The 14,097-nt window shown below is 34.4% G+C and overlaps 1 protein-coding gene across 11 annotated transcripts in view; it reads right to left on the minus strand.

Moving 5' to 3' along the window:
- ADAMTS6 (ADAM metallopeptidase with thrombospondin type 1 motif 6) overlaps positions 1 to 14,097 on the minus strand; it is a 221,457-nt gene that overhangs the window by 125,091 nt on the left and 82,269 nt on the right. For all 11 annotated transcript variants that reach the window (XM_072859481.1, XM_072859484.1, XM_072859487.1 and 8 more), the window contains one exon: positions 4,460 to 4,567. In XM_072859481.1, coding sequence (XP_072715582.1) covers positions 4,460 to 4,567 — 108 coding nt within the window. The remainder of the gene's footprint in view (positions 1 to 4,459; positions 4,568 to 14,097) is intronic.

Below are 14,097 nucleotides of genomic sequence, written 5' to 3' on the forward strand. Positions count from 1 at the left end.
AATAGGGAAAGCAAAAGCCATGCACACAAGCAAAGCAAAACAAGGAATTCATTCACTCCTTCCCATGGGCAGGCAGGTGTTCAGCCATCTCCAGGAAAGCAGGGCTCCATCACGTGTAACGGTTACTTGGGAAGACAAACGCCATCACTCTGAACGTCCCCCCCTTCCTTCTTCTTCCCCAGCTTTATATACTGAGCATGACGTCATATGGTATGGAATAGCCCTTTGGTCAGTTTGGATCAACTCTCCTGGCTGTGCCCCCTCCCAACTTCTTCTGCACCTGGCAGGGCATGGGAAGCTGAAAAGTCCTTGACCAGTGCAGCAACAACTAAAACATCTCTGTATTATCAACACTGTTCTCAGCACAAATCCAAAACATAGCCCCATACCAGCCACTATAAGAAAAGTAACTCTTTCTCCGCTGAAACCAGCACACTTCTCATTATAAATTAAGTGATAATGATCTCATTATAAATTAAGTGATAATCATTTTATTAACTAAATACAATAATCTCCTTGCAGCATTCTATTAAAGATGCCACACAAGTACATGAACATTTATCTAATGCTAAAGTCAAAAGCTAAAAATTAAAATGCTTCTAAGAGCAAAAATATATGCTAATAATTTAATTTAAAATATATTATATATATTACAAATATGTCAAAATCAAAGTTAAGAAATGAAAGACACTCAGAGTTAAAGTTAAAACCACAAGACTATCACATATGTAAAACATAACACGCAAACCATCCTAACTCTACACTATGATGACTGTATACAATAGGCAGGTGCATTTTACCTCCTTTATTTTTGCAAAGCTGTGTAAAATCCCTGTACTCTGTAATTTCCTCTGTCATGCAAACATTATCTTCCACATTCCCATATTCCCCTTTAAAAACTCCTTAAATGCTGGTTTTTCTTCTCTACTGGAGTTAAATCTGAGGACTCACTGCTCACTTTGGTGTCTGTTCTTAATTTTCTAGTGAAAATTTATCTTTCACCAGAAGCCAGTGATGCATACCATCTCTGTCAGAGTAATTCTAAATGACCAAAATCTTCATTATTTCTAATGGGACTAGAGAAATATGCTTCCTCCACAAATTACAGCAATCTCATCTGCTATAATAAGGTAAGGACTCTTGAGTAACCAGTATATGAAGAAACAAGAGGAGGTGACAGCTATTTTAAAAGAACAATCTTTCATTAACGGTTTAGAACTGAAATGTTAACTCTTCTCTAACATTGAGTAAATAACTTTCAATTAGTTCAACTAGAAAGACAGTGGTGATGCATTTGAATATGTATAAAATGTGCGAAAAACTGTGAATAATGTAAGCAGCCTGAAATTTTTCTTATAGAGATCATTAACAATAAAATAAAACGTGATATTGTGGCACATTTGAGATGACTTTTATATGAATATTAGCTGTTTAACAGAACTAAGACTTACAATAGTATGCTTTTAGGAAACTCACACAGCAAGTACTCTAGTATTGAGGAAAATTGATGTCATCTTTTGTAGGGGGAAAAAAAAGATTAATTCAATTTAAATTTGCCATCTTAATTTTAACAATGTATTTTCAATGATTGCTTGTATAATTATTTTGCAAGAAAACTTAATGTCCAATAATAACTTAAATTTACCATATATTAATGTCCAATAATAACTTAATCACACAATCTAGCTATTTAAACTGTCCTTTCAGCACACTCTGTTTTCACTTCGTGCACATTTGCCCCTCATTTACATCCCTAGCATGGATCTAAACAATGATGTTAGAAAAGGTTACTTTTAAAATTACTTTAAATTCAAAGACAAAATAAACATTACTATCAGTTCTGTCTTATTGTTTTATATGCACCATTTCCTCATCAGAGTCTTTTTAAAAATCTATCAGTTAGTTTACCTTTACAAACACATCTCTGGGTGTACCAGAGAGAAACTTTATGTATATTTAAATTTATTATTACAAATTAGGAAAAAGTGTACTTTTTTGAACCCAGCCGATACATAAAACCCTTCACCAAAGCATGAACATATTAAAGCTTCAAAACAGAACAGATGTACAAGTTCCATCAGCAGCAAGAAACCACTTTATTCTCTTTCCCTGTATGCAGAAAACAGCTCAGTAACTTCTATGGAAAACACTCTAAAAACCTTCAGGCATCGGCAGACATCTACTGTGGAAAATTTCAACGCAAAGAGTTAAAAGCTTGGCAGGTTTGTATAAGCAACTGAAAGAAGGTTTTATAATAGAGTGTTAGGCCATTTTAATTGTAGAAATCTCTCCCAACTCTGCCAATAAGATATTAATGCACACTGCATCAAATTTTGCTTTTAGTTAATAGTTACACTGAATTTACATTAGTGTAACTAAAAGCAGAAATTGACCCTCCAAATATGATTAAGTACCTGAGATCTTGTTAGGCCTTTAGAGCAGGGAACGTCATTTATTATATATTTGGACACAGCCCAGAAAAACAGGGCCTAATTTGGTTGTGGCCTTTAGGCGTGACTGCAATATAAATGTAGTAGTAGTAGTAGTAGTAGTAGTAGTAGTAGTAATAATAATAATAATAATAATAATAATAATAATAATAATAATAATGCTGTTATAGAATTGTAACCTATTATTTTCTCCTTAGTGTGTGGTAAAGAGAACTACATATTTGGAAAGAGTTCACGTTTTCTCGTTTTTTGCTATCAGGAACTATTAACTTACAGGAACCTTCAAAGCTGCAGTTTACAGATACAATTCTCTGCTGTTAACAGGCATGAACAGTTTACCATTGTAAAACAGTATGGATTCTCTCATTTTCCTCTAAAATCTAATGATGGAACAAGATACTGATGACTGGAAAAAGATGTTTTGTAGAGAGCAAACTGATTAAAGCCTCTGGCAAGTGGACACAGCAACAGTGTCTTAAAGCATCTCAACTTGTTCATTGTAGTGTCATGGTTTAAAAAATATAAATTGAGGTAAATTGCTCCTTGTCATTGACAAGGAGTAGTGGTTCCAAAATAAACCTAGACTGTTGATTTAAGAGTAGGGCTTCTAACATTTTCTATTACTGTAATAAAAAGTAATATTTTTGGTAGAATGCGAAGGTCTCTCTATTTTCATTGGCTAACTCTAAGCACTCTATTTTTTTAAACGACCTTTTCAATGAATATATTTAGCATGGTTTACCAGTATTTCCAAACTCAGCATGGAAAAGCCATCAGAACAATGCTAGGTCATGGGTCCTGAATGAAACCGTCAACAAGCATTAATAAACTGTGACAGCTGCCCAAAAGCTTTCATTCTTTTTGTTTAAACATCAGATTGCAAGTCAAAATGCAGTGTAATCTTTGTTGAAACCAGCCCAGCTAGCATGGCAAAAGTCAGAATGAGAGTAGATGTCAGTAGTTGTTGTTAGGAAAAAATCCAATCTGAAGCAGTAAATCTTACAGACAGATGAAGCAACTCTTGGACAGATACTGGAAATTGTTTAATATAACAATCTCTATTCATTTTGTACAAACCTGCATAAAATATATTGTCTTGAAAAAAGGCATATGGAATTAACTTTTTTCCTCAGTACATGTCCTGTAAATTAATAATTAAAATATTTTTCTCTCCTTTTTAAAATCTGCATAGATTTTGCCTTGTAATTGAGAAACACTCTTTTACTATTCTTAATCTAAAACTAAGTTTCAGAACTTTGTCTGAAACTACTGATATACAGACATTGTTTTAAAATCAAAATTCACATGTTCAGACAGATACAGTAGTACTAGACTTGTCTACTGCAACACTGACTTTCTGTACTTTTCTGTTAGGTAGAAGAGTTTATCAGGCTGCACAGCAAAGTCCTTTAAAGCTAAACAGTAATGCAAGTATAACTGAATACTAAAAGAATAATTCAAAGTCAAAACAGAAAGGTCACTGGGAAATCTGGGCTTTTAGAAAACCCTTTTATTAAGGCAACATTTTTTCTATAAGCTTGTATGATTCAGCTTATATCTGAAGGAATAAAGAATTTTTTATCTTCTAACAAAATATCAGAGTTCAGGCTCTAGATCTATGTTACACATTTTCAAAGTCCATGCCAGACCTAGAGTTGTAACAGTCCTTTATGGAAGAGTGCTATAAAAGTTAATAAAGATTAAACTAAAGAGTTTTTACAAAAATTACTCAAAAATATACAGAGAGTATGTAACAGGGGTTTTTTTTGTTGATCCAGGCTACAGAATTTTATAGTGAGGATAAATGTTTTATTAAATTACATATATAAAATACTTGTGAAATAATTCTGTAGGACACTCCCATTAGGATGCAAATGTATTCTGAAATAATAACTCTTTTTTTTTTAACTCTTGTAGTTGCTCGTAAGTACTTTAATTTTCTAGTTCTTTCTTTCTGTAGTCTTTAAACAATAAATTGCTTCTTCAAACAATAAATTATTTGTACTCACCCCCTTTTCAATGCTCCCTGTTTGGCAAAGAGTACCTTCAGCTGCTGGAATGCTGTTGGTAACACAGCGGTTACTTTTGCTGAGGCACCAGAGCTCTCTACACACTTCCTAGGAAAGAAGGCAGAGGCAAGTTGGTCAGAATAAAAGCCTAAAATTGCTTCCAGGTCTCATACACACACGTATACGCAAATTTGTTTTGAACAGAGACTACTAGAAACTGGGCTGGAGAGATAAATCTATAGGCGGTTGTGACATATTCTGGAGCAATTTCAAAGCCACCATATTTTACCTAAGAATACTCTGCTAAAAAAAATTCTGGAAGCATCAAATTGTAGACTACAAGAATGTGTTTCTCACACCTGCCATGCAAGTAATGTTTTATAGTTGCTTTTTTCTTGATTAGTGCTAATACTGGGCTTAGTATATTTTAGTGTTTGCTGTAAAAGTAGTCTTCAGATGTGCTGTAGTATCTCCATTACTGTCACTACCTGCCTCAAAATTACATGTTAAAAGGTTACGATTAATTTTGAAATATGAAACAGCAACAATTATTTTTGTTTCCTTTAGTTAAAACCAAAATTTCTGAGCTCAGAGGACATGCACTCCTCTTCTGTAACACTTGCTAGAACAGTGCACGTCTTCAGTACTAATTGAGCTATGTACTAAAATATTTCCTTTAGAGTTTTTAGATTTGCGGCTGATACTTCATAAATGATTTAGCCTATCCTATTTCACCATGTTGTCAGTGTTAAACACAAGTTTTCAAATAATCTTTTTTTTCCTACCATATTTTCTCATTTAGTTTTGCACATTTACTCATTTAAATTAAGCCAGTTCTGTTGACATTGGAGATTCATTGTTAAAACTATCTAAGGGTTGAAATTCATAATGGGCATGATGCAAAGTTGGCTGAATGCTGGAAATCTTCATAGCTGCTTCAGTTGCCCTTGGATTTGGCTATGTATGCAGAATGGAATCAGAAGTGTTTTGTTTTTACAGTAAATGACTTACATTATAATCTTTGCCGTATTACTTTGAGATCTGTGCAAGAGTTCACAATCTGCTTATAGATGTTTTCTATTTTTAAGTATTTTTTAAAATCTGAAAGATACTCAGATCTTTAAAATGATCTTATGATAGTCATTACTATTTCATTTTATTTAACTGCTGCTTGAAATCATATCCTACAAGTAAGCGTTGTATAGATTCTATGGCTGAACCTTGGTACAAAGAGCAAAAAGGAAAAGACCGTGTGAGTAAATTAAAGTTATTAGGCACCTTCCCCCCCAAGTTCATTGCTTCTCTGAGGAAATGAATGAGTATCTGGCACCAAGGCTATCTTTTCTATACACATCAACAGGAACAACTGTTAAGTTTTACCCTAAGATTCATGTTTCTTGCATCGTACTGCATATACAAATGGATTTATTTATACATTATTCACTAGCAGCTGCAGTACAAGTTCAACAGTACAAGCTTTTCTTGAATAATGCAAAATTCTTTTCCAAGCTAAAAATCAGATGGTGCCATTTGTGCAGGACTGTTAATACAGTGTATTTAGTTTCCTGATTGGTAGAAGCAAGGTATCTTTTTTAAAAATCCATTAAAAACATACCATATTAGAATGGTCTGAAATGATGAGGAATGACTACTGATTTCTGGAGTTTCCATCCAATTTTTGACAATTAAGCCTAAGCTATTTTGTCCTATTTGGTGGGTGGCTCTACGAAAACTTAAGCAAATTGTTGAGCCTCTTTTTAGGAGAAATATTGCCACTTGTAAAAGCATACTTGCAGCCAATATAGAACTATCTTACTTTTCAGATTAGAATTTTTCATTGAAGAAATGCAAACACTATAAATATTTACTTACTTAGATTTCTAAATAAGACACTTGCTTTTGCCACTCAGCTGATAAAATTTTCAGATTAAGATACACACTTACAAATAAATATATGGTTTAAAATACCAAATAGAACAGGGAAAGAACAAAAGATACATCATGAAGATTCTTGAAAAATCTAACTAGATTACAAATTTCACAGCCATTAAGGTGCTAAAATTCAACACTAAATCAAATTAACATCTAAATCGACCATGAATCCAAACTTCAATATAGTATGGATTTCAAAGTGAAAACCTAAAACTGGCTCCTTTCAGACACAGTATGAGGTGCTCCTGTCATAATCCTGCCTTATTTACTTTTACATGTTATTTACTTGCTCATTTTGTTGAGCAAAATTAGCGTAATTTACTTGCTCATGTTTCATGTGTGGTTTACATTGTCAAATCACAATTAAAAGTGTCAGACTGTGACAATTCTGTAGCCTTGTGACCTTGTGTTTATTTTGCATCTGATCAGGTTCAAATGTTTAAATTAATAGCTGTGCTGACTTTGTGAAATTTGGTTCAATGTTCTGAAAAGCCAAAAATTCAACTGCATTAAGAAAGAAGGATTTCAACCGTTCCAATATAGACAGAAGCAAAAAATCAGATCTGGATAAGAGTCTGGAATTTGAAAACATCTATATTTCAGGGTGATTTGAATCCAGAATTCTGGTTTGTGCTCCAGAGTTCACGTGCAGAATTTCACTTTTGATATGTCTACACAAGTATACCATCTATATATTAACTTAAGGGGAAGTAATAATTAAAACATGTATTTCATTGCCAGGCTAACATATCCACAAATTAGAATATTTAACAATTTCCTTCTGATAGGATTCTTTCTGTATACTCAGGCTTCTTCATGGCACTATACTCCTCCAAGTTCACTGAACTAACATCACCCAGACATTTTAATTCCAAACAAATAATCAGCTGAACTATATGAATTAATGGATACAGCACTCCAAAACTATTTTAGTCATTCATCTGTTTGCAGGATGATTCTAAGCATGTCAGCTCACGTCCCTACTGCACAAAATGAGAAAAATATTTTCCTTTTTCCTAAATTGCTTTGGGAGATAGAATGAAAAGCACTATATCAAAACTAGATATTGTTACTGACATAGTCTGGTGGTCCTTATTCAGACCTTAATTTCAGCAGAGGTTTGCCTCAGTAAATCCCTAAAGACAAAACAAAAGTAATGTAAAATTACTATGGGCTGTATCACACTATTAATATTTGTGCAAAAACCTCTGCTTAATTCAGAAAGGAGTTCTGTTTGAGACAGACATACAATATCCCGAAATCAAAAGAATATTTCCTTATGGAAAACTATGTGAAACACAGAGGATTTATTAACTAAAATAACACAATGTATCAATTTGTAGAAGTAATTTACATTAAAAACAAGAAATTAAAGTATTTTTGTAATTTCCTTTAAATATAGCCAAACTTATTTAATAAGTTGTTTATTTTCCCCTGCTGTTTTGCCTTTAAAAGAGTAGCATGTGAAGTACATTCTCCATCACCCTGTACATGAAATGAAAAATAACATTAACAGTGATTTGAAAACAAATAAGATATCTAAAAAGAAGTGGAAAATCCATCTGTGCTGTTATTTCACTAAATGAAAATGGAATTATAGCAGGTACTACTATGGCTATGTCTTCTTTATTTTCAGCTGATTTTGGAAAGTTAACAGAGAAATTCTGACTAAGGTGCATAAAGCTTTCTGTTATCCAGCTCAACCCTATACCTGGTACTACCTTAGTTGCATAGTTATTAATTTGAGCTATTTCGTTACTACCACCATCTATCTGTAACATCTTTAAGCAACTGTTTTTAATAAGCCAGCCTTAAAAACATATGAGGAACTGCCCCGGAAAGGTCAGGCCCAAAATCACTAGTAGAAAGTATACTGCTTTTTTTCCACACACTAACACGCACGCACGCATGCACGCACACCCACCCACCCATACCCACCCACCAACATAAGGTGACCCTTTAGGATAGCCTTTTCTTCATTGCCAGACATAGGAGGAAGTTAAATATCTTCTGCCAACATTAAATTTGTGTGAATAATTTACTGAAATGAAGACAAAGAAGCATAATCTGAAAATTAATCAATGACCTCAAAGTCAGTCTCCAAATGTGTGGATTTAATAACTATTATTTTGTAAAGCAAACAAGGGAAAGTGTTTTAAAAATCCAGGAAACATGAACTGAAGCTGAGGCCTTTCACAAGATCAAGACAAGATAGATGACAACCTGTAACGGTGTATCTTAGGGCTCCATGACTTCAGTTTGGAATTCGGATGCTTGTATTTGCAGTAAATTAAACAAAGCTGAACCCATCTAGAGAAAAAAAACAGCAAATCAAATTATCTTCCTTTTGCCTAAGTGTTATCAATGATGGAGCCTCTTTCTGTTGTGTCATGCAGAGTTACATATAGGCATTTCAAATTATGTAACATCTAAGCATCCTATATCATAATCATCATAAATGGTAACAATACAGCACAATGAAAACTCAGTAATATGAGCAAAGATCAAATTGCTGTGCTGTTCTTAATGTTTTCAACACTAATGAAAGCCTCCAACAACAGTTAGCAGTTTGGCCCATAGTATTAAAAAAATAAGATGAGAAATACATTCACAATGCATATTAAACTATTATAATTTGGGAGTTTCATTTTTTGTTCATAAAGTTTTAAAATGTTAATTAGGATTTTATGTTACTTCAGCATGTTTAATCTATAGTATGCTGCACCTCTTGATGAGCATTTGCTAAAACAGAGCATAAAAATAATTAGCTTGAATTGTAACTTACAATTCAGACCTGAAAAGCATCGACCTAGAGTATTTTCAGCCTCACTGCTGAAATACTGCTGGCAACACAATTAAAACTAGAAGACTATCATTATGGGTGAACTTCAGAAGGTTCAAAGTTTAGTTCAGATAAGCCCCCAAAAGTTGACATTTTAGTGCTCCACTACCAAATGCTCATTAAGTGGTGCAGCATGTTATGAATCACAACATGCTGAAAGAATGTGAAATAGAATCCGAAGCTTAAGTCATCATTCATATTATGTTGCCAGCATTCTTTCCTAAATATTGGGTGCTTATGTGAACCTTATGGAAACTACAGAAGCCCCACAAGGTCCATCACCTCCAAGTAGCATCTTCCCTTTCAAGCCCATGCAACCTATCCCATCTTTATTCAACCAACATTCCAGTATCTGGAATCTCATTATTGCTTCTACTATCATCTAATGCACTCCTCCTGCTTTGATCACTAGCTTCCCATTGCACTTTTTAAACAGCTTTCATAAGATCCAGGTACATTGGTGTTATGTCTGTGTCTCTTGTGAAAGACAGAGGGCAGGGGGGCGGGGGGGGGGGGAGAGGAAGAGGAGAAAGAGGAAGAAAAAGGAGAAGGAGAAAAAGAGAGAAACAGGGTTTGGAGGCAAGATAGTCCTAGGAAAGAAGAAAGGGGACTACGGGAACTTGTTAGAAAAAGATACAAGAATATACAAAACTACTTTAGGATTCAGAAAGAGGAAAACTTCTGGGATTTCCCTTGGCTATACACATCCTAATCTTAAAAAAAAGATGGAACAAAATTCACTTTAAGAGTAAAGCTTAAAGTGTTTCAAATGTTCTTAATTATAGCATGATCCTGTAAGTCCTTACACAAGAAAAGCTCAAAACTTTAATCATTCTAAACGCAAAAGACTTGCACAATAGTGATGAGAGGTTTTGCACTTGACCGGCAAGACCTTATGAAATAACAAATAATGGAGTGGTTGATAAAAATGACAGAGTATGATACCAGGATCTTCAATTCCTCTCTTCACCTACACATACTTTTAACACCAATTTGTGAGCAACGTAACATAAATACATCTGATAGAACTACCTATGCTCTGCTAATAAACACCAAGTATAAGGCGACTTAGCCATGGTATGACGTATGAAGCTGGGGAAAAAAAGTCACTTTTCAGTGAGTTACTAAGTACTATGTACAGATTCTACTGAATGCACAATCCTAGTCATAGTATCAACAGGTGAGGGAACAAAAGGGAACCGGTAGTTCTGGTACAAAGATACACCAGTGGCTTCTCTGCCTTTCCTTCTGAAAAAACATCTTCCAGAATCTGCTTCCACCTTCCTATTAAAACCCTACATCAAGCTTAATACCTCTCTCTGTTTAACTGGAGTAAAGCACATCAGCATTCCATGAAAAAAGTGACAGTTTAATTCACTAACATTAAATTTGTATCACCTGATTACAAGGGTCAATTGTAGTTCAGGCTATTTTGCCCTAGAGGAAATATTGTAGAACTGTTGTGTATAGCAATTTGTTTACTCTCCTGGATTTGAAAGTTAGCTGACCAATGCTGTTTTGTTTTCGTCATTACTAACTAATTCAGTTAAACTATTCTGTCTCTGAACTGGCATGTGGGAAACTAGGAAGCAGTGAAGGTATGACAACTGCATGTCCTGTATTTCTGTAGTCGACACTTTCCCAGCAACTTTCCATTAATGGTAATTAACTTTATGGCCACTGCCCATAACTCATTAAAAACTTTGTAGAGACAACTAACACAAGGGAGCTATTGAAGGCAGCAGGAAGACTCCTTATTCTGAGAATATATCTTCATTCTGCCTGTTTACAAGCGGTAAGTTCATAGCTTGAACTCTATTTGTCCTCCAAAATGCACTAACAAAATGTGAATAAAAACTGGTATTTGAGTTCAAAGCTATTTTCATTGGCAAACTAACTGGAGAACTTAACTGCAAACATAAGACCATGACAAAGAAGAGAGCTACCTGTCATCACCTAAAATACATTACCTGATGTGTTAAACTCTAGGTGTGAAATACTAAGAGTGGTCCTGCTTATTTCAGTGAAGCCATGTGTGCAAAGTAAAGGAGAGTTTGTCCCCTTTTCCCCCTACTTGAAGTATTTACTGACACCAATTATGGTGGAAAAGCATAAAATGCAAAAAAATATACCAAGGAATTGTAAGGCACTATCTCTGAAATCCATGCTAGCAGCCAACAGTTTCACAGATCATAAAATGCACCACAGCAATATCAACCATATGCATAAAGTATTAACTGCTATTAAAATGTCTGACGTTTTAGCCTCTGTTCTAAAAATGTGGGGACCAGGTCTAAAGCAAAGTATTATTTTGAACCACAAAACCTGTAAGTTACACTCAGGCATATTCCAGATATTATTTAAACTCATAAAACAGGGAAATTCAAAGTAAAGACTGGAATTCTTTCCTGAGTTAACCCAGAGACAGCCAACAGCCAACTGTTATTAGGTAGATGCTCAAAGGTTAAGGAGGTAAGGAGTCAATGAAAAAAGTTCTCCTTACACTCACCTAAACAAAAGGATTGAAAAAGGTTCTGAACTATCAGGGCAACTGGCATACAAGCAGAGCAAAGAACCAAGATACACTTGACAATCAGCAAAAGAGAATTCACACAGCATCACCCTAGAAGATGTAGCATATCCAGTAGCTATATAAATGAACAGGAACTAGCACTGTTCCTAATAACCTCAAAATCTCCCACTGCAGTGAATCCAGTAAGGTACCTGAAAGCATGTATTGCCTTTAGGAAAAAGCTATGCATCAGTATTATATGGTGAAATTTCCACCATTACAATTTGGCTCACTGTAAGTCATAAATTTTAAAGTTCTCCTGAATCTGAAAATGTACCCTAAAAAGGAAATATTTTAAGTAGCTTGAGACACTGCCTCTCAATTCTTTCTTCAAAGTATCTATTTCTTCACTTAAATTCTCTAAAATTGCCCCTGTATCAGAAATGGTGGAAAGTATAGTATAAAGAAAAATGCACATGTAACATTAAAAGTATCACTGTCTACTTGCTAACATGTAGTTTTATTTTGTCAGCTCAAAAAGATAAAGCATCTCTTTGAGTTCTTGTCCAACTTAATGTGCTGAACAATACAGGGAAATCTGACCAATAGCCACAATGCTTTTGCTGGAACAGTTCTGTCCATAAGTGACTAAACAGTTTAACTAGGTCTAGTATTTACAATAGTATCAAAACAACTACCAAAGAACTCCTTTTATGGTCAAATTGGCTCCTTGTCAGTAAACACACACACAGAAAGGCAGAAACTTGCAGCCCCTTTAGTACTTTAGTTCTGATGCCTTAATTGTTCAAAGACCTCTCCATGTATTTAACTTCAAGTTCCTAAGTGAGAAAGGCTTCAGGTACTTAAATGCACAAAATTCTTTGCAGGATTAGAATGTGATCTATGATCAAAGCAACAAACAGCTTAAAATAAACATACAGAGGGAATGGATGAGGAAATATGCAAGAAAAGGCAATGAATACAGATGAACATTAAAGCTAGATGGTTGAAAGAGGTAATTTTTCTAAAGGTTAATAAGACATTATGACAGAATTCCAAAGCAGAAAGAACATGAAGATTTTCCGAGTTACTTTAAGAACACTAACTATCTCAACAGCTACATCAGAGCCCAAAGGAGACTTGTAATTTTTTGGCCTTTGATTTTAGAGTTTAGCTGTTTCTCTTGTCATGTCTCAACATCAAAAATCAGTAAAGAACATGAGCAAGAGAAAAAGGCAAGCAATTTTCTCTGAGATTTCCCTTTGGTTTAGTATTTATTTCCTTCTGGGTCACCAAATGCCATGTTGGAAAACCTGCTCTACCCCTTTTTTTACCAGGCACTTCAAATAAAAAGGGCTAAAAGAAGTGCTAGAAAGAAGTTAGTATACAAACTAGGTCCACTGTTAATGAGGGACTTTTACTATGTTTTTCTGTCCATAGTTGCACGTGTCTGTTAGAATAAAATCAATGAACTATTATTGGCATCTTCATGTGAATAGTACATCAAATAGGAATATCCAAAGCACTGACTGTTTACTTTTGATAATGAAAGAGTTGAGCAGAGTATTCAACTTAGCTTTTCCTGATCTTTAGCTCTAGCTCCACTACACAGTTCTAAAAACCCTTTCATATATGAATAGGTCTTTCTTGTGTGGATATTTTCCATCTGCACTACCAGCTTCCAAAGACTTTTTCCCCCTTCAAAATTATCACTTGAAATCTGTATGATCATAATCATCATGATCACATTTTCAGAGCATTATGGCCATGGAGATAATATTTTTAAATGTAGATGCTATTTTAAATGCATATCGTTTCTTAGAGTGGATATTACCATTTTTCTACAATAATCTGTTATATTAATATATGCAGTCTGAATCTATTAAAATACGGGATTTTTTTTCTGAGACACCTGTAAATTATGCTCACCTTGATGGCATACTGATGGAACACAATAATCTATATCAATTCAGAGGACAGGTAATGTCACATGAAGACATAAATTCTTTTAACTATTGCCTCAATTAAGTGTCAACATATTTTTTGTAACTATAAGGGAATCCCAACAAAAACTTTAAAACAAAAAGAAAGCAGAAGGCAGAAATCCAATATTACCTACACATCGTCATTACTTCCAATTGTTTGTGGTTTAGAAACTGGTTTAAGAAAAAGTGTACTGTGCAGCACGATCATCACAACAATGATTACATAGCGTAACAGTGTTTGAAAAAATTAACATACATGTGGAAAAGTCAGGTTTTGCACATTATTAACTTTCCAGTTTAATTTAAAATGCAATACATCTCCAAAGGCTGTGCTATAAATCATGGATTAAATACCTGCAGATTTCCT

This window comes from Ciconia boyciana, chromosome 4 (assembly GCF_034638445.1).
Source record: "Ciconia boyciana chromosome 4, ASM3463844v1, whole genome shotgun sequence".
Lineage (NCBI taxonomy): Eukaryota > Metazoa > Chordata > Aves > Ciconiiformes > Ciconiidae > Ciconia > Ciconia boyciana.